The following is a 21,601-nucleotide window of genomic DNA, read 5'->3' as shown; positions in this document are numbered from 1 at the left end:
ATCAGAGTTTTGTGAAGGTCTAACTAACATCAGGGCGGATTAATAAAGTAAATACTAACTTAATGTATGTGCATAATGCACACACATAAAACAGCTGTTCTCGGTTCTGGAGTAGCAGTAAAGGTCCATTAGAGACATCAGAGGTTAAAGATGATGTTGGGGTTTATTTGCATATAGAGCCAGGTCTGAACACAAGTACCTAAAGATGGCCACTTTTGACTGGATAGCCCAGATGGGATCTTAATGCAACGTCTGAACAGGCCCTACAATTATGATGCATTAAAAGGCCAATTCAAAAGGAACTTTAAAACAATGTTTACTTTTTAAGGTTATAGTACTCTTGATAAAACCAGGTCATTATAGATGTTTGACTTTCACCATGTCTATATTGACTATCCATGGCTGTTTAACTTTTGCCTGTTTTATAGTTAATTAGCAATCTCAGTACATGGATGTCAGTAAATCCATCCTCACATCCATGTACTCCCTAGTCCCTCGTCCATTACCAACTTTCTTACCAACTGTGCCGACTTCTCAGCATCTCCTTTCCTCCCTTTCTTCTCATTTTTCTTTCGAAAGATCTCCTGAAGCTGTAACGAGAGACGGGATGAGGACAATTCAAAGCCAGATCTAAAGCACTAGTGGAAGCTTAAATCCTCACATGTACAAACATTCACAGGGCTCACGAGGTCATTCACTCTTTCATGCAGGTCTGTGGTGTGATTCAAGTAATGGTCTGTTGGCAACATGATTAAGAGAATGTTGGTTTTCTGGTTTGACGCTGAGAGTGATTTATGTTCACGGATATTAAAGGGCAAATCAATGCTGTATCCAATATGACAGAAAACAGCAGCTGCACTGCAACCAGTCATGTGGTTTTGTTTGTTGTGTTTGGCCATTATTATATTTTATACAGATAACAATACTGAATTGAAATTAAAGGAATAGTTTTTTTATAATTAGAATTACTAATGAAAAATGGAACTTTAACCACTAAATCAAACAGAGCAATTAATACAGTTGCTAGGCAGATCTCAAGGGTTTTATACACAACACAGACAATTATTTAGACTTAATTAAAATTAAAATATCTGTGACTGCTAAAGTCACTTGTTGGGAAGGTGGAAAAATCAGCATCTACTGCCAAACCCTCAGTGTGGGAATTCTTTTTCTGTCCCACACCTGCCTGCTCCCACAGGATTTTAAACCATTACCACTCCCTCCCGCTGATGTGCCATCCCACTCCCACCAGCATCCACTGAGATTCTGATCCCTTCCTGCCTGCAGCAGTGTTTTGTACTTTAAAATCTGACGGCCCAGTCCCGCAGGGAAAGTACCACATGCGCAGTCCTCAAGGAAACGTCGTTTAATGGGCTACCTTTAGAAACTGTGGACTCTGCCTTTTTCAAATGCTTTAAACTTGAAAGTACCAGCTTCATCTTAAGCTGGAATATCAAACATCAGAGCTGCAGATGTATCATTTATTCAAAATGGGAGACGACTGCAGTGACAGAGAGTTGGGTCTTGAATTTTTTAGTAATAAAAAATGTATACATTTTCAAATGAAAGCCTTCATATAATCATGGACTTTTACTTCACACTGACTATCACTGGATCACACTCAGTATCAGCGACTCACCACCAAGAACTCCCTCTTGTCCACCATCTGGTTGCCGTCCGCATCAAACATATTGAAAGCAATCTTAAAGCCAGCATGAGGCTCTGGAGAACAGAGAGGAAAACGCATAGGGTGAGTGAGTGTGTGTGTCTGTTTGTCAAAGGCAATTTTAAATCTATAAATAGAAAGGACAGAACTGGCACAGATAGGAGGGAGAAGGGGTGAGAGCCTGTAGTGAGGACTACAGTTAACATTTACATTTATCTACCGTATACCACTCTACCATTTTCTCAGTTTAAACACAGCTGCACATCTACAGGACCAGTTGGAGCTATGGACAGCGTAAAACTATTATTATTCATGATGGGAACAAATTTCACTTTTTCAGACACGTCATACTCTGCCTTTAGGGAAACGTGGCAAATATTAATTACAATGAATAAACACTGATGAACCTTAACAAGAACACAAAGAAAAATTGATTGCAAATGCAGTTTACATTTTATTCAGTTATAAATAAAATAGTATTGAATTACGTATTGAATAATGGCATTGTAAATTAAAATTTTATAATTTTAAAAGTAGTTCAGCTGTTTTTTTTAAAAAAAAAAAGGCCACACGCGTAGTTGTTATGTTTTCACAACTAACACTGTTCTCATAAATTAGAATAAAACTAAGCTGTCAGAAAGAATGTCGGTAAATAAGAGAAGATGAGGTTAAGTGACTGAACTGACTCACTTGTCAGGATGCAGAGCAGGAACAGGTACTCTGTGTATGAGATGATGCCTAGACATTAGATCAAGACAGAGGGAGTTAAGGAAAAGGTCACATTCAACACACACAATGTTTACAGATGTTCAAAGACTGTGGGCCTCCTTCGCCTCGCACGCAGACACACACACTAACACACATAATCCCTCCTTTCATGAAGATAGCATCTTAAAATGTGTCTTCTCCAAGCGGAGCTGCCAACATTTGGCCACACACAGTTTCTTTTTCTACACCCGAAGTGTCCAAAGTAAAGAAGACACTGATGGTGTGTGTATGTGTCTGTGTTTGGATAAGCAAGTGAAAAATGTTTTAGGAGGTGATCCTTTCTTGCCTCGGGCGCATTTAGGAATCTTTGTAGCTCCATCTCAGCTCTCCTTCCTTCTTTTTCGCTTTCTGTCTGATCGCTCAGATAGTTCAGGGTGAGTTGCTTGAGTGTTACGGGAGACTGCTTTTCCATTTCTGAGTGTGTGTGAAGGTGAACATGACACCAGTCAGAGCCAGTGTGAGTCTTGTGTTTTACTGATGCTTGACTGTTTTGTGAAGAGGAGCTGGTTTGGAACTGAATTATCTTTTCTGTGCGTAGCCTGAGCTCTGCAAAGAGCAGAATATATACACGGTGAAGCTACTCAGCTTTCTACAATAGAGCCTTCACATGTACTCTGCCATATGTTCAGTGATATATAATAATAATAATCAAATAAAAAGCTGGATTATGTCGTTCAGGTGGTAATTATTATTAGAAATAAAAAGATGTGATTTCATTTCAGCCTAAAGTTATGCCGATCGCTATTATCCACAGTATCTACAGTTGCACCTGAGGTTATATACACAGCTTCAGCAACAATTTCAGTGTTAACGATGAAACTTCTTGGAAAAAACACTAGAAATCACTGATATCAGCCTGTTAGCTGCATCATTAAATGCTCATTAGTTTTGGTTTATTCTTTATAAGCTTTCCAGCTCAGCAAGGTAAAATGCTTCAAGTACAAATCCTACATTAATTGTAATGACAAAGAGGTGCAGATCACATTTAGAGTCAACGAAATAAATCTTGAGTCCTTATCATTCCTCAGCTGATTGTTTTAATTAGCTGGTTTACAACTGTCCCAACAAGTCTAACTCTCAACCTCGCACAAGAAGCAGATGTTGTTAGCTTACTGCAGTCCTTAGCCAACGTCCTTCCCAGCATGAAAAGGAATAGACACCAGTTCAAGACAAAATGGATGAAACAAAAAAAATAAAAACAACTTTTGTCGTATAACATCTCCACTGACGTTACAAGCCTGGAAAGCTGTAAAAAGAAAAGCCAGATTTATCATTATATTCTAATAAAGCAATGGCCAAAAGGCATATGAATTAGAGCTACAACGACTTGTTGAAGTCATCGGTGCCACCAACATCAACATAAAAACACTGATTTGTGTGCAATACATCTTTGAGTTCTAATGTTTACGTCAATCCACATTTATGGTGACCAGAGACAGAGACCCAGTAAGTTGAAATGTCTCAGAGCTGCTACACGCGAGCATCTCCACAGAGAAGATCTGCCCCCAAACAACGAGACAGCGCTTACACTCCAGGTGGGTGTTGACAGCCATTTGCAGGTGAATAAGTCTGTTTTTTAGTGTTTAACTACAGGATTCATTGACTACTCAGAAAATGATTCATGGATTAATCAGAAAAATAAACATCATCAATTTACTGATCATTTGTTTCAACCCTAACATGAACAGAAATGTGGCGATCTGCTTGAAATATGGCACGATGATGATAAATTGTAACAAACCATTAAGCACTGATGTTTTTTGAATAACCATCCAGTGTTTGGCTGCACTTGATTTACTCTGGCTCAACGCTGGGAGACAGGTTTAAAATTTAAGACATTTAAAATCACCAAGTCACCCCAGACAAAACCCACTCAAGCTAGCGGAGCTGACCAGCACGTAATTCTAAATACACTGGACTAGTGTCTCAACCACCCCTCCTCTTTTAGATATGGACTGCCCTTGTGGTAAATGTCCAGCATAGTAAACTTATAATCACCTCAATGTAAACTCGTCATTCTGCTGAATTCATCCAGTGTTTGTCAAGAAAAGTAATAACATCACAACGCTAGGTAACTGTGTGAGTCACTGAAAACCAGTACTGACATATTTTACAGACACACTCAATAAACGGTGTTCAGGCAACCCTGTGCATTCCTTCGTCTGACACGCAGCTCTGTCATCCTCCGAGAACCAAAGCCATTCCAAGGGTCTGAACTGTCCTCGCTCATCATGGCATGAAGAGGACGGCGTGTTCTGACATCAACACATACACACTCACTCGAAGGATGGCATCGCAAGATAGCTAGATTACATGTGACTGAATGAATGTGGTTTAGAGAAAATTAAAACAAATGGTGTGCGTGTGTGTGTGTGTGTGTGTGTGTGTGTGTGGTCTTGGCAATGTCCCAACAGAAACACCAATAGACAAGCACTAAAGTACGATAAGTATATACTGTAAGGTCAATGTCCCCTTACCATGAAGACAAACTTTTTCTCTTTGCTCTTGGACCTTTTTCATTTCTGTCTCTTCTTTTCTGTTTCATTCATTACACTCCATCCATATCTTAAACCCCCTTTTAGATCTCGTTATGTACTTTTCTTAGTATCTCTTGAAGGATACCATCCTTCTGGATACTTTCTCTACAGACTAAATCAAACAGACACATTAGCTACAAGTTGAACAATATACTTATGTTATTATAGTAGAGGAAGAGAGGGGGATGCATCACACATGGTGTGCTATATTAAGCATCTCCCAGTGTGTCTGTGTAATTATCACTACAGGGACTCAGTCCCAGACTGTGTGATTCCTCTGTCACATACTCCTGGAGCAAAAGCATAATTAGGCTCTGCTTCCTCTTTCTCTCCTCGGTGCTGAACAATTTGTTCTCTCCCCCAAATCAGTAAGAGGACAGGAGAGCATTTTTTTAGCCGGTTGCTTGGCTATACGAAGGGTCAGCATGGTACCAACCCCAGATTAGAGACACCCACAGCGACATGCAACTTACAATTACTATTTATACACACAGCAAAAAGTGGGACTGTATAGAAGTGCACACAAGCAGAAATGAAAAGCTGCGAAAATTCAGTACAATTTCAGAAACTGCAATGAACTTTAACGTTTCATTCTTAATTTAATACAAAAAATTAAACTGTAGACAAGTTCATAGTACGGTTATATAAAGCTGTGACAGCTCGACAGTTGACATTCACTGACCTGATTATTATCTAAGTGTGTGTTATGTATTTAAAAACTGCATTAAAACTGCATTAAAAAAAAGTCATTCAGTCTGCATGTGAGCACGCATGAAGGTGGCTCTGTGTCTCTGTGTGTGTGTGTGTGTGTGTGTGTGTGTGTGTGTGGGTCAGGGAGAGGGGGGGTCTCTGACCTCGCTCTCTCAGGTTGCGGAACAGTTTGGAAGATCCTCTCCAAACTGGGGGAGTGTCTGACAAGATCTTCTCCAGCTCCTGATACATAGAGTAAAGAGTAAGACACATTGCATCAAACACAAAGACTTACTGCACTTACACATCCATCAGGGAATGTATTCTACTGTTGGCACCAACCATTTTTTTTTTTTTTTTTGCATTTAAGTGGATGGATGAACATGCAAAACTGTTAATCAAAGTACCCTGTGGACTTCTTTTTTTTTTTAGAGCTGTTGGGTTATGTATTCAAATGTTTGCTATAGCTAAAGAATACACACAATGGCTTTGCTGCACAGCACTGAACTATGCCTACACTAAAACCCCACAGGGTACATTTCAACCCAGCTAGCAGTGAAAAGTTGAGTTTCCTGTATTTCAACTGACAGAACAAAAGGAAATCTAACCATGGTCAACACTACTATCTGCCTATCTATCTATGAAGAGTCTATACTGACAGTGGTTTTACATTTATATTAAGAAATGACCCAACAATACTAGAGGGAAAACAAACTAGATTTGCACAGTGCATTGTATAAAAAGCTATAACAGATGTAACATGCATCTCAGATCTCCGCCTGAAACATGGAGGAGCTGAAGAAAGAAGGATTTAGAGTGTGTCTCCCACCTGTTTGGTCAGGGACCTCCAGGGCCTCTTGTCTGCCAGGGGACGAGACAAAAGAGGAGAGAAGAAGAAGGGAAAGAGGAGAAGAGAGTTTGGGTGGGCTTGGTCAGATAGCATCTGTATGATCTAGAAATGGGTCTTAATGTGGCGGGTACAGTCACAACACACACACACACACACACACAGACACGCTCCCTGTATATACACTGTCATCATCATAGGCCCATTTGTACCGTCTAAAGTGCCCCGTGCTTGTCTTTGTAGTACACGGAATGTCCCCGTAAAAGCACATACTACTTTTGTTCTGTTTTATACAACAAAGTTCATCTAATTCGACTTCAAAGGGGGTATTAGAGGATGTCGGCTGCCGAGAGGGTATGTGCGGCTGTATCGTATGTCAGTGAGGCACGGCTAGATGTAGACACACACATACAGGTGCACGGTTTGCACGCAATTCAATCAAATGCACAGAAAAGCTATTTCTGTTGTGAAAATCAATAGTTTTAGACCAGCAAAGGGCACATTTAAGAAGACAGTCTAGTTTAGATATTAAAGGGTAAGAGAAAGTGTGTAGGATAACAAACAGAATATGTGTGTGTGTGCGTGTGTGTGTGTCTGACTAACATTAACTTCAGACTAAACAATAGCTGTAAAGCCATCTGCTTTGAGGCTGCCTGCCTGGCCGGGGCTAATCTGTTACCACTGGCAGCCGGCTGACATGAACTGCAAAGATGTGTTTAAACCCACAATTTGTAAGTGTTTTAAGAAAGATATCCATACTGGGCGATTGAATGCAGATCAAAGATGATCAAAAAATATAATAAAGATGTATTTCATTTATTGAACACATACCCAATATTTATAATAATAATTTATTATAATAATTTATAATAATTATCTTGATTAAACGACATAAAAAAATCAGTTACGAGCAAAGAGTTTCTTTGCGCTATAAGCTGCTGCCCCATTATTTTTCATCAGCATTATTACTACTCCGTCCCTTAATGTTTTTTTTATGTTACATTTTATTTTACTTCTTACTTCCTTACTTCTGGTTGTGCTGCTGTACTGAGAATCACCATACAAAATGAAATTGTGCAATCTATAATGACAACAAGTCTGCTGACATATCTAATGTCTCAATGCTTACCACCACTGAACTAAAAATGACTTAAGATTTGACTAAACTTAAATAAGATTTGACGGCCATTTCCCTTAAATAATAAATAAACAGCGATGATTGTGTAAAAGTATTTTTTGGGTATGCACCAAATGTCAACCTCTACATCTGTTACATACTTCTTGGTTCACTCATGGTAACCGACTCAATGAAGTTCTGCGGGGTCATGTACAGCTGTCCTTCGTACTCCACAGAACTGAACTTGCGGAAACGATACTCATGGGAAGACATGTACACGTCTCCTTCCTCAAAGTCAAACAGCCGTGCCTGCGGACATAAACCCAAAACAGAAAACGGTTATTTTGTGGCTCAGCAAGCTCAGTCAAAGTCAAAACAAATGATCTGCACTCTGGTTATTAAAAAATATGATACCACTACTGATATTGAGAATATCACCTCTAGTGACGTTATAGGTAATCGGTTTATGTGTTTTTACTATTCAACCATGACATTCGATTTTCAGAACAGAATAGCCTACAGACATGGGGGATTCATTTCTGACAGCGGACACACATTTGAACATGATATTCACGGTTGTGATAGTTCTCTTCACAGCAAGCCTCTCATGCAGACAACATCTAAACTATGTGTGTCTCTTCACTGCTTTTGAACTTCTATAATGAGGAGATCCATCTATTCTTGGCATCGTCTTTCTCCATTTAGCTCTCTGAGATTAAAAATAGAGTCAGTACCTCTGGCGCAGTGTTATAACAGAAGAACGGGGGCACACATACACACACACAAATACTTTGTCACTACTTTCTACTTGATTACCATCTCTCTCTCTCTCTCTCTCTCTCTCTCTCTCTCTGTGAGGAGCCAGGGTTTCAACTTGATTAGCTGCGACGCTGGAGAGTCGCTACGCCAACAGACTCTGCTGCATGAAGCTGTGTAATTAGCAGAGGTTTCCAAATTTAAAGCTGTTTGGCTGCAGGCCCCAGTACACAGAGGTTCCTGCTCAGCTCAGCTAACATGCTAATGAGCATAGAGATTCATTCATAAAGCTTTGATGCTGCCTCCACCAAGGGGGCTTTTGAAGGCATGAATAGGAGATGAGTGCTTTGCTCCATGGGAATGCACTGTAATCAAGTGTAAGAGCATAGATACCCATGGCTCTCTCACTAATGAATGAAGTTTAGAAAAGTTCTACAAAGGCAGCTAGGTTCACTTTCATTACATTATGTAAAAACTGATGTAAGATCCTTAGAATCATTAATCATTTAATGGTGATGATATGAAAGTAGACTCCGTGTGGTTCACTGTGTTCTTGTGTAGCTGTAATGTCATGTATCCACAACTAGAAATGTTCCGTTTGGCTTTTCTGGATCTCCTGACTGCACAACAGATGCTCCAGGTGTTTTCCCCTTAGGCAACTTTGTATTTTCCCTTCACAGCTGCAGCTCTTTAAACCCCCTCTTTGACTGTCTCTGTTAATCTGTCTCTTAAACTTCCCTGTGTTCCTGTCTGATATCAGGTTTACTTATTTCAGTTCAGTTGGATTACAGTGACATTTTGCCAGACCAGGTCCAAGAAAACATAAACCAGCTCTTGAGATCAGGTCAGAATATGATTACACAATTCCCAATTTTTGGGCAGTCGTCACTTCCACAAAGGAAGTAGCAGGTTTACTGAAGTATGATGCTGCTTTAGTTGGCTTTTTAATAGTGCGATTTTACACATCACTTCTGTTTACAGGTGGTACAGAGTACCGCCACATGCAAACATTTTGTATAAAACTATTTGTGGCTAGATACAGATGACGGCAGCTTGCGTGTCTGAAGTCCTTAAGGTCTGCTCTCCTAAATCCAGGACTCTGAAGCCTCAACTGATCCACGTTTTTATGGCTGTGTGGTTTTCTTATCACCAGAATCTCTGTCTTGTTTTCAAGAATGTTACAACTTACGTTTCTCTACATCTTTGTTACCTATCCATCAAATTTCTAATATATCCTTACTGAATCGCAGCCAGCTGTGTTCCCTTTACCCACTGGTGCTATCAGGTTCCCAATGTTAGCGGCTATCTAACCACCTACCCTTCTTTTTCCCCAGTAAGATGCAGGTAAGTAAGACGTTCTTTCATCCCAGAGTCCAAACAAGTAACTTTTCTGTCTCCAGCTGTGGTGAAGATATACCATTACATTTCCAACCTGCATATATTTTGCTAGTTTTAGATCGGTTGTCTATTACCACTGGCCTCAATTCACTAAATATTTCAATAAAGATTTCATCAGTATTACATAGTTCCTGGAGGCAGATAGTTACAGCATGTGTGATATATCTGCATCATCTTGTAACCTTGGGTTGCCTGACATTCCTCTCTCTTGCACCAACTTTTTGCCAAAAAATTTTTCAAGCATTTCATACCTTGTGTTGCTGTATGTTCTATCTTATTTTTATTATTCTCACTTTTTTTGTAATTTGAGTTCTACCTTGTATTCTACAGCATCTCCACTACTTCCACACATCTTTTTACGTGTTAAACAAAAGGATATGAATTGTCATTTATGTTCATGCCCTTTAGCAGCATATTACAAAACAATTCTAGTAATGTGTCACTGCTGAGTACTAGAGATCACCACACTGACGCGGTTATGCTTTATTTCCATCCATTTGTTGGATATTGTTTCCAACATATTTGTTGGATTATGTACCCATGGTTGATAAAAGTTAATATCTGTGTCAGGGCGCTCTGTATAAAATGTTTCAAACAGTATCCTCCTCAAAAGGACCTTTCTGTTAGTTTTTTTGTTGTTTTTTTTTTTTTTTTCCATCCAGTAGATTTGAGAGAGAGCTTTTGACTCAACTGTGTTTTCATTTTGGAATCTGTGCTTTAGTACTGTTGAACTGTATAACAAAACGCAGTATCCTCTGGTATAGTTGGTCAGGGCTACAACGTACAGCAAGATAATGACCCCAAACTTTAGTCCAAGCTATACTAGAACTACCTCAGGATAAAAACAAGATGGAAAGCTGGAAAACATGGAGTGGACCATGGCCCTGTCTCTAGACTTTAACCCCATGGAGCTGGTTTGTAATGAACTGGACAGAAGAGTGAAAGCAAAGCACCTTATAAGTGCCACACATTTCTGGGAACTTTTTCAACAAAATTGGCAAGAACTCTCTGAAAAATACGTGATTTCCATTTTAGCAAGAAAGAATATCACGTGCGTGTTCACATGTTCAAAGATCTTTTGGTCTAAAGAAATATTAGAGTGTTCTGAAACTTTTGACTGGGACTGTCTTATTTTGACAATCCCATTTTAGTCAGTGGGCCAGGCTAAACGACAGAAGCAATTCAATACATTTATTTACACAAACGACATCCTGCAAAATGATCGTACAGCTGAATCAACATAAACTGAACATTGTAAGGGTCATATTAATGCAGGATTATGGTATTAAATGTCTTCCTTTGTATGATTGTACACAATGAACTGGAAAGTGAGTGTATCACAACTTCAGTTACTTTTCAAATTACTGAAACAGAATGTAACAAATAATAAATTATGATGTATTATTATATATTATTAAACTAATCTGCAGTATTTAACATGGACAGGACAGGTCACCAGTCCATTGCAGGGCTAACACAGACAAACAACCATTCGCACTCACACCTAGGGTCAATTTAGAGTCACCAATTAACCTAACAAGAATGTCTTTGGAGGCGGGAGGAAACCTGAGTACCTGGAGAAAATCCACACAGACACACGGAGAACATGCAAACGCCATGCAAAAAGGCCCGAGTCAGACATTCTGGGAGGCATCAGTGCTAACCACAGAACCACTGTGCCGCCCACTACTGTACCTGAATTCACCAATAATTTTACTCAACTATTACAATATAGGGTATATTAGATGGAACCACGCTTACTGATATTTATTTAATACTTTGTACAAAAGCCTTTGTTGGTAACAACAGCTTCAAGACGCCTCCTGTATGGAGAAACTAGTCTCATGCATCACTCAGGTGTGATTTTGGTCCATTCTTCCACATAAACAGTCTTCAAACTTGAAGGTTCCGTGTTCCTCTTCTATGAATTCTGGTTTTTAGTTCTTTCCATAGATTTTCACTTGGATTCAAGTCAGGTGATTGTCTGGGCCGTTCTAGCAGCTTTATCTTCTTTCTCTGAAGCCAGTTGAGTGTGACTCTGTGTTTGGGGTCATTGTCTTGCTGAAATGTCCACCCTCGTTTCATCTTCATCATTCTGGCAAATGGCAGCAGATTTTTCTCGAGAATATCTCGAAACATTTTCCATTCATCCTCCCTTCAATTATACAAAGTTTGCTAGTACCATATGCAGAAAAACAGCCCCACACCATGATGTTCCATCTCCAAACTTCACTGTTGGTACGGTGTTTTTGGGGTGATGAGCTGTACATTTTGTCCTCTAAACATGGTGTGTGTTATGGCATCCAAAGAGTTAAACTTTTCTCTCATCTGACCAGACTATGTTCTCCCAGTATTATATATACAGGCTTGTCCAAATGTTGTTCAGCAAACTTTAAATGAGCTTCAACATGCTTTTCCTTCAGAAATGGAGTCTTGTGTGGCGAGCGTGCAGACAGGCCGTGGCCTTTCAGTGCATTGCTTATTGTTTTCTTTGAAACAATTGCACCTGCTAATTCCAGGTCTTTTTGAAGCTCTCCATAAGTGGTCCTTGGCTCTTGGACAATTCTTCTGATAATTCTTTTCACTCTGTCAGAAATCTTGCGAGGAGCTCCTGGTCGTGGCCGGTTTATCATCGAATGATGTTCTTTCCACTTCTGGATTATGGCCCCTACAGAAGTTTAGAAATCCTTCTGGTGTCTTGGTTTTCCATGCTTTTCTCCACCTCCTTTTCTGTGGGTGTTCAATACTTTTTCCCTCTGTTATTTTACATAATTACACATAACTTCATTTGTTTTGGTTTCTTTCTATGTATGGATTACTTGGGTTGTTACCAACACCTGGTGAAAATTTCATGTCAGTAACACTTTTAGAAATATATTTTCTATAAAATATTGTGATGTGTTCAATACTTAATTTACCTGCTACACACACACACACACACACACACACAAAGTGTTACATACTTGTTATTAACAGCAGAATACCGTTTTGAAACTGACTTAACTGTGTCAAGGGGTTAGCGGGTTCAATCCCAAGTGCCCTTAAGAAAGACAATAAACCCCAGTGTCTCCCACTGGTGTGTGAATGTGTGTACCAATAAGTAGAGAGGTGCTATACGAAAACACCATTTACCATTTGCTGAGGTATTTGTGTATTATTTGTAGACACATGGAGTAGTCAGTGGATGAAGGGCACCTGGTCCTTGGCATTTAAGTTATGGATGGATGAAAGGGGGGTTTCATACCTGTAACAATTACTCTAGCCATTAGATCACACTTGTCATTCTGTAATAGGCCTTCTTGCATAGTTTGATGTTTCGTTACATCATGTTACTACAGTGCTACAGTGTGTTAGGGAAATTCAGCTGTAGGTTGGATGACTTCATGCCCTATCTGTGGGGCCTTCCTCCTACTATTTGGTGGATAGGATAAGAGAGAGTATCTTGTGTAACAGTTTAACTTGTGTATTTTTCCAACACCGTACTTCAGTATTATGTGACCCTTCATTAGTAAAAGTGAGTCTTCTCTAAGTGACACTAGCATCTTCGGCTTGTTGTCATTTCAGCACCAGCACGAGCGGAGAGCGCCTTCCCGCGTCGGCGCGCGCACGCCATCCTCCTGCAGCCAAGCAGCGAGCGCGCGCTGTTTCCACTGGGCGTCGTGGGAATGAGTGACACACTTCATCCGCCCGGGCCCGGAGAGAAAAACATTCAAAACTGCCAGCAGCACCACGGCAACAGCACACAAACAGGCCCGCCAGACTGGGCCTGCGTGACTCTAACCTCCGTGGAAGTAACGTTACAATGCTCCTTTCACTCCTCAGTCCTCCTCACCGGGGTCCAAAACAAACTACCCACCATACAAATAGCACGACATGTCCCCAATCGCAGAAATCGTAGTTTCAGCCTCCTACCTTCTCCTTGGCTTCGACGGTCGGGATGGACGGCAGCAAACCGTTGATGCTGTGCCTACTCCTCCTCCTCATCACCTCCCTGCCTCGGTCGCTCCACGTATCACCGTAGAAGTAAAGTGCCACGGCGCCCCCCGTTACAACGCACATCCCCGCAACCAGACGCCTCCTTGTTCCCCCTCCTCCGGCCGTCGGAATGCCGAGTACTTCGTTTCTCGCCGCGGACCAGAGGTTGAGTTTTCCGGCCAGCGCTGCCACTCTGCGGAAAGCGGCCATTGCTGCCGTTGGTTCCGCCGCTGCTGCTGGCTGCTGTGATTGTAACTTTGCGGGGCAGCTCAAAACTATCGCGTTTCTCCGGTGTCATCGCGAGATGTGCGGCCACTGCTCTTCTGGTGGTGAGGCTGAGAGCGAAGTCCCCACACACAAAGTGGAAGATTTGATGCTTCGCTGAGTGGAAATGAGTGATTCATTTGAACCGCAGTCAATTATAAAGCCCAGTGCAGTCAAATATAAACCAGTCAGACCGTTTGTGCGGATTAAATACACACATTTACATATTAGGAAAGTTAATACATCCATTCTTTTGGTGTTTTTTTGCTGTTGATTTTTTTTTAATTATTATTATTATTTCGTTTGTTTTTTCTTTGTTTTTTTTTTTTGGCATTGTCATTTGTATATACTTTGTATTGCTCTGTTTTTTTTGTAAATTAAAATGTCTTGTACTTATATGTCATGTTGCTCAACTGTGCCTTAAATTGCCCCTGGGGACAAATAAGGTTTTTTGAATCTTAATTTAACCGAGCTGTATATACTAAAATACTCAACGTTTCAATGCACAACACATGTGGTAATATCAAATTGAGATTACATGTATCATTTAAAAGTGTTATTGTTTTTTCAAGCAAAAACAAGCTGCGATTGTTGAATTTAAGTCAACTAAACGTAAAAGCAGCAAATGATAGACCAACAGTCTAAAAATCTTCAATTTAGAAGCTCCCTAACAGTATTGTGAATGAAATAAACTACAGTAAATCCAAAGGTGTCTGAAACATTCCACATTACATGGACTACAGCTTATCACAGTATTATTGTACTGTATTAGCAGCATTTTCAGGTTGTAGCTTGTAAATGTATTTTGTGTGTAATGGAGTAAAAAGGACATAGTTTCCTCCTAAAATTAGGTAAATTAGAAAGTAAACAAAGTAGACTACATGAAAACTTAACTACTGTAGTAAGTAACTACCTGTTTGGGGTATTGGATACACATATTAAAATAAGTGCAGCACTTCCTGATAAACGGTCAAGCTGACTGAATGCTGTGACTCACAGCAGAACTGAAAAAGCCACTTGGATGAGTGGTGACTTCTTGAAGAGACAACTATTTTTATATTGAGAAAATCCTAAATGACCAATAATTTAAACTTTAATTTTCACCAAGGGTCAGTGTGGTATCAATTATCCAGTGATAAGTATGTGATCAAATGAACCAGTGGAGAGCAGATATCAAACAAATATCAAAGATAAACTCGTCATTTAAGTCTTCACATGTAGGTCTAATGTTAACCTGATGGGGCTTTTCTGATTACTTTGATGCTGAGAGGATAAAGGGAAGAAGTCTGAGATGGGCTTGTCGCCTGTTCACACATGAAGCACTGTGACTCACTTAGACGAAAATAGATCAAACAATGACTGTCAAAACCACTTGGTAGAAATAAACCATTTAAAAGCTTGAGTATGGTTACTTAAACCCTTGATTTACTTCTTTGATTTCTGCTTTGTTCATATCCCAAACTAGATTAGTGTTTAATGGTGACTACTCATTGGCAATGTTATGAGATTGCATTCATTCTGAATGTAAATCACTACTAGTAAAAGATGTTGTATAGCCATAGTCATTTTTACTAAATAATATCTTTCAAGAGATTCAAGATCGCTTTATTGATATTGTTTTGTCCAAGAGTCCCAAGATAAGAAAGAACATATATGAACCAGACATAGACATAAGAATAAGAATCTAAATTAAATTAAATTACATTAAAAATCTTAAAAAATGAATGAGGTAGTGAATAATTACAAAAAAATATACAGTCCAATCTACAGTCCAATTTACATGATTATGCAAGCATTTATATACAGACATGAGATATAGAGACATTTTAAAGTGTCTCAGTCTTTGACAGAGATTTAATAGTGGTATAAACAGTGGCAGTTTAAAATATTTACAGTGGTCCAATAAGAAACAAATTGGTTGCATATCTCACTAAAAAAAAAACTGTGATCCTAACTAAAATCCCATATTCTTCTATGCTTTCCAACTGACACATAAATAATTATGAAATTAAAAGCTACTTTAATAGCGGCCCTGAATGCTGCTTTCAAGGACCCCCGGTGTTCTCCCAGACCCCAGTTTGGAAACTACTTGCATTAATAACCTCCAGGCTACTTATTCAGTTATTCCATTATCCAGGCATTCGATTAGGTTTTGATTTCTTTGTGCGTATATGTGTGTGTGGGTGGGTGAGGGTAGACCTATAACCCTGGGGGCCTCTTCCTCCTCCTCCTCCACCTCCTCCACCATCTCCTCCTCGTGACTGCTGTGGTCGCTATACATGGCTGGTTTCCCTCTCAGTCCCCGGTGTCACACACAGAGCAGAAAACCTCGACATTATATTTTAAGGCAAATCATGTGATCCTGGGAAGAGCTCGCCTGCGTGCGCGTCTTTGTGAGGATGTGGCGTTGTAGTTGACGTCTTCATTGGAGCCAGGTCGATATTCAATACATCAGCATCTGATCAGCCTGAGGGGATTCCGATCGATCCTGTCTCCTTTAAAAAGTTCTTTGTGCATGTGTGTGTGCTGGTCATAAATACTAATGAAGCAAAGGAGAGACAGCGAGAGACGCCCTGCCACACATATAGATGCCATCTCACAAACCTCGTGCACGCTTGCAGCAGATATTAGACAAAATACTGTAAATATAGATGGTTTATACACACACAATACACAATGCGTTATGCCTTTTTGTCATTCTGCAGAAATCGACATGGAAAATGACCACACATGCGCGTCCACCAACACCTCTGCACCTTCGACTCATTTATCAACGGGACTCCCAGGGGATGGGGAGGAGGGGGGGCGCTGTGTGCGCGCGTGCGTTTGCGTTCACGACCGTGCGTCTGTATATGCATCTGCCAAAATCAATGCCATGTAGGCTGGAACATAGGACCCTGGGCCCCTGGTTTTGTCAAAACCACAATTCACTAAATCAGCCAACTGCACTTTAACCCGCACCTCAGTGGTAAATAACGTATTAGTGTGACTGCTGCAAGTCAAAGCCATATTTGCATTTATTATCATGCAATACCCATAAACTTCAGTGCCTGTAGTAAATTCATTTATTTATTTATTTTCCTGCATCTTAAGTGCCTTAAGTGACCAATTTCGTTTTTTTGGGCATAGCATAGTTTGTTTGTTTTTGGTTCAGAGTACATGTTCAAAGTCATGGTCAACAAAAATATATGGGTGCGTAATAAACTCAAAAGAAACACAAAAGAATTATATATATATTTATCATATTTACCTGAAGTCCTTCAAGTGTCAAGTGTCGGGGTATTTTCTAGCTTACAGTTCAAACAGGTATATTCCCTTCTTCTGGTTGTTATTGCCTGATCCCCTTACAAGATCCGCGCGCTTTGAAGCCTCTGTGTCTTTGATTCGTCTTTTAAGACCACAATTAAGGATATATGGGCTCCTGGGCTGTTCAAAGACTGGTGGAAAGATCAATGACGGGATTGACAGTCAAGTGATGTCGTTTGCACAGGTGTGTGTGGGTGCCTGTGTACGATAGTGTGTGTGTAGTCTATGTTTGTGTCTGTGCGGGCGCTGTAAACGTGCGGCTGGCTTACATAAAACAGGAGCAATAAATCAACAGTCGAGTGCGAAAATTACGCAAATGGGGGCTTTCCTCTCCCTGCCTCGCCGCACCTGATGGGGGCGTGGAGTTGTAAAGCGTTTAAGATAATGGCGATATCACTTTCATGCTGTTTGACATACAGCCTACACAAACTCTCTCTTTCTGTCAGTGTCTATTTCGCACACGAGTTGGTGCTGAGTCGCGCACTCCGACAGTTCAAACTGTTCGCACTGTTGAAGTTCCCTTGAGCAACGCGGTATTGCGCATATTCGAGCTTCGGGGAAGCGCACATAAAATAATCACTTCAGGCTAATTTTTATTAGTAGTGAGTTTTAAAAATGATTTCAGAATTCTCTGCATCCTCGTCACTACATTAAAGGTGTGACATGAGAACAAGAAGAAGAGAGCGAGGGGTGAAGGGGGAGATAAATGAGCCATAAAGGGAGGGGATCGGTGCGCATTTGCATAAAAAAGGCAACTTGGGGTGAATGACACGAAGCAATGCTTTATATAGATGTGGAGTGAAGTGCATTGGTCTATCACTGCTGCTGCTGCTGCTGGAGGAGAGCTGTGACCGGAGAGCACTGCAGAACTACACGGCTGAAGTGGATAGAGAGAGCGAGGGAGAGAGAGAGAGAGAGAGAGAGACCCTGAAAGGGGAGTATCCCGAGGTGTAGAGGGGAGAGGGAGCGGTTCAGAGAAGAGAGGGATAAATAGCAGAAGAGAGGAGCAGAAGGGACACGGGCTGCTGCAACCCACAGGCGTCAAGATAACACAGGACTTTTAATATCTGTTAGATGAGAATCTAATTAACGGTGCGCCAAAATACGCACTCACTGGGAATTTGCTCTTCAAGGTTTAACTTTTCCCTTTCCTCGCTTCACGGACTCACCCTCGTCCACTTTCACGCACAGGGGTTCCCTTCCCATCACTTGGACCTCCTGAACAGCAGTAAAACGGAATCGGGTGATATCTGTGATGGGGGCAACGGCCGAGCTTGGGAGCTTCGCCAACGGATTTTTGGACAGCTTTGGTGCCGCGGGCGCAGCCCCGGCTCCTGTTGGCTCTCATTTTATTCTCACCCCGGCCGGGGCGGTGGACTATAACTCGGTTACCGGACTGATGATGGGGGGACAGGGGCTGCAGCAGGAGCACTTGGTGTCCGCGGAGAGGCTGTCCCGGAGCCTGGCGGATCTCAGCCATCTGAAAGGGATTCTGAGGCGGAGGCAGCTGTACTGCAGGACCGGTTTCCACCTGGAGATCCATCCAGACGGCACCGTGCAGGGTACCAGGAAAGACCACAGCCGATTCGGTAAGACTTATTTAGGGATCATTATTGTTATTAATAAAGAGTCGTAGTAGTAGTTATGATCTTTGCCGCACAGTTAATACTTGAATGTAGTTGGTAAGGTGGTGCTTACTCACAGCATCAGCTGCATCACCCCCATCCAGTGGACACCCACTTTACAACCATATAAATACCCACATCACTCCACCCATACAGGTTACTATCATCAAATTTTAAGAGGAGATGTAGTAGCTGCTGTCATGCCAGGTCCTCTGCTGCTGCTTACACCAAACTTTCATATACAGACGCCTTCGGTGACACCTAATTTAATATAAATGCCCCTTTCAGGAGGAACAGTTGCAACGTTTTATGTTTGCACATCTCTGCCACTTTTCCGCCTCGAGATTAGATTGTCAGCTTTTACCTGCTTATCTCTCAGCTAACAAGATAAACGGCTGCAGCCTGCGGCACATCAAAAGTAGACCACTCAGAGATTCTTAACAGCCGCAATGTTGTAGCACTTCTCGTACTTGAATCAATCCATCTGAGATTTGGATCTAACTTTGTGCCAAAGTCCGCTACAGTCCTGCTTTGTCAGAGTCAAATGGTGGGCAGAATTTAGTGTTGGGTACCATTGTCTTAATTAAGTAAAACTGCATTTAATAGCAGAAATGCAGGAAGACTCCATTTTCTTTTATACCTCTTATACCTTTACCATTACCTTGGTCTTAGCAGTGGAAATAACCTTATTAAGACTAATGCCATATTACCATCCATTATTTGAATGTTTAAAGTAATGTTTATGTGCATCACTTGTGTTAATGAAGCTAGATATGTTTATTAATGAATGTAATGTACTGTGTGTGTGCAGGTATTCTAGAGTTCATCAGTCTAGCTGTGGGACTTGTCAGCATCAGAGGGGTGGACAGTGGCCTTTACCTCGCCATGAACAGCAAGGGAGAACTGTATGGATCGGTGAGTATTGCAGCTGGAATATATATTTATCTACTCATAGATGACGGTATATTTGTCTGTGGTTTATGCTTTAGTGAGGCTGATATGTTCACTCACAGCCAGCAGGTGGCACATATTGCACCATGAAACTTACATTCTTTCTTTGTCTGTCCCTCTTTCTCTCTGCAGGAGAAGCTATCAGCAGAATGTGTTTTCAGGGAGCAATTTGAAGAAAACTGGTACAACACTTACTCTTCTAATATCTACCGGCATGGAGAGAAAGGTGCATTTTATTTTGTTGCTCTGAACAAAGATGGAACGTCCAGGGATGGGACAAGGTCCAGGCGGCATCAGAGGTTCACACACTTTCTCCCAAGGCCTGTAGATCCAGACAGGGTCCCAGACCTGTACAGAGACATACTGGGCCAGAGCTGAGACTGACAGAGTGTTACTATGACACTGTCAAAGCTGGTCTGAGCTGAAAAGCAAATCAAGTGCACAGAAACTCATCCTCCTTCCTGAGGAAGATGGAAGATCTTGTTGGTCTGGACAAAACAAGATCATACAAAGTGCACCAAATCAACACTCCCCACCACTGGCACAGAGGAAGGAAATGGAACCAGAGCTGCAGGGGAGTTTGACTGAACAGCACTATGGGAGCTTCTGCAGAAGATGTGAAGACCTCGTGACAGAGACAGAGACTTCCTGGGCCTCAAATATTACCCTTTTATTGGGCTATGCAAAGGCCATGGTGGCCAAACAGACGAATCGTGGATTTCCTTTAACGTTGTACTAATGAATCCACCTACATGCTGTTCCAGACTGCATGTTCAAAAGGACAAAGGTGTGGACTTGAGAGTTGAGAATAACCACTGGCTGCTGGTAGCTTTTTACTGCTGTGGCTGCTAAGTCTTGTCAATTCCACTGTTTTCAGTAGGCCTTTTTAATTTTATTCAAACATTACTGTGGCTGCTAAGTTAACTATTAATTCAAATGCATAATCCACTATAAAGTGTGGCTGGTTTACCCTAAAAAAAAAATTGTCTCATGCACTGGAAAGCAGCCACATTTGTTCTGGGAAACGGGTCTTAGAATTGAGATGATCACCAATATGTGACTGTGGGAATGAATGGATACCCTTTGAAATAAGTCCAGAGACAAATGCTGCTCATAAAATCTAACTTAAATGCAAAGTGCATGTGAAAGAAGAGAAGAAGAACAGGTCCGATGGAGCCTCATGGGACCTTCTTCTTTGGTGGAACACTGTGTGTTCAGTAGAGACTGAGACTGATTCTGGAAGCCAGTGAAGGAGTTCTGTCGTCATCCGGCTGACCGCAGTCAAACAGCGAGCATGGGACTGACAAAGACAACTTTACAAAAGTTTTATTCTTATTTATGAGGTTTTGTTTCTTAGGACAAACAGTATATTTATTTCATATATTTATTTATTTTGAGAATATATTTTTGCAGTTATGAGATAAAATAAAAAACGTATCCAGAACAAGCCATGAGAGATTTTTCTTATTAGTTGTGTCATAATAGCATAATCCATTATTTTGTGTTTTCAGTTTGGTTTAAGTGTCACAGGCCAGTTCTATAATTTGTTAACCTGCAACATCAACCATTATACACACAGTATGTGCCTATCTGAGCTGATTTGGTTGACAATGACAAACTGACACCTTGATCTTTACAAAATGATTTCCATTCTTCAAAAAACTGAGAACTAAGATGTTTCAGTCTATAATATCAAAGCTA

General features: G+C 40.9%; 2 protein-coding genes across 10 annotated transcripts in view; one reads left to right on the top strand and one right to left on the bottom strand.

Moving 5' to 3' along the window:
- Nucleotides 1-14,034, bottom strand: part of micu3a (mitochondrial calcium uptake family, member 3a) — a 29,729-nt gene extending 15,695 nt beyond the window's left edge. For 3 of the 9 annotated variants that reach the window (XM_047578921.1, XM_047578927.1, XM_047578924.1), the window contains exons 1-7: nucleotides 13,692-14,029; nucleotides 7,787-7,934; nucleotides 6,491-6,522; nucleotides 5,826-5,904; nucleotides 2,357-2,404; nucleotides 1,640-1,722; nucleotides 519-590 (exon numbers count right to left, since the gene is read on the bottom strand). In XM_047578921.1, coding sequence (XP_047434877.1) covers nucleotides 519-590; nucleotides 1,640-1,722; nucleotides 2,357-2,404; nucleotides 5,826-5,904; nucleotides 6,491-6,522; nucleotides 7,787-7,934; nucleotides 13,692-13,964 — 735 coding nt within the window. In that variant the 5' untranslated portion in view covers nucleotides 13,965-14,029. Of the gene's footprint in view, nucleotides 1-518; nucleotides 591-1,639; nucleotides 1,723-2,356; nucleotides 2,405-5,825; nucleotides 5,905-6,490; nucleotides 6,523-7,786; nucleotides 7,935-13,691 lie in introns of all 9 variants that reach the window. The other 6 variants (XM_047578926.1, XM_047578923.1, XM_047578920.1 and 3 more) reach the window with 4 other exon arrangements.
- Nucleotides 14,035-18,263: 4,229 nt separating this feature from the next.
- On the top strand, nucleotides 18,264-21,337 carry LOC125004331 (fibroblast growth factor 9-like). The gene is made up of 3 exons (XM_047578860.1): nucleotides 18,264-18,913; nucleotides 19,761-19,864; nucleotides 20,033-21,337. Exons 1-3 carry the CDS (start codon nucleotides 18,580-18,582, stop codon nucleotides 20,276-20,278), a joined length of 684 nt encoding a protein of 227 aa, XP_047434816.1. The 5' UTR covers nucleotides 18,264-18,579; the 3' UTR covers nucleotides 20,279-21,337.
- The last annotated feature ends 264 nt before the right edge of the window (nucleotides 21,338-21,601 follow it).

Source organism: Mugil cephalus, chromosome 2 (genome assembly GCF_022458985.1).
Source record: "Mugil cephalus isolate CIBA_MC_2020 chromosome 2, CIBA_Mcephalus_1.1, whole genome shotgun sequence".
NCBI lineage: Eukaryota > Metazoa > Chordata > Actinopteri > Mugiliformes > Mugilidae > Mugil > Mugil cephalus.
The sequence above is the reverse complement of the archived record's forward strand: the minus strand, read 5'-3'. Positions and strand labels throughout refer to the sequence as shown.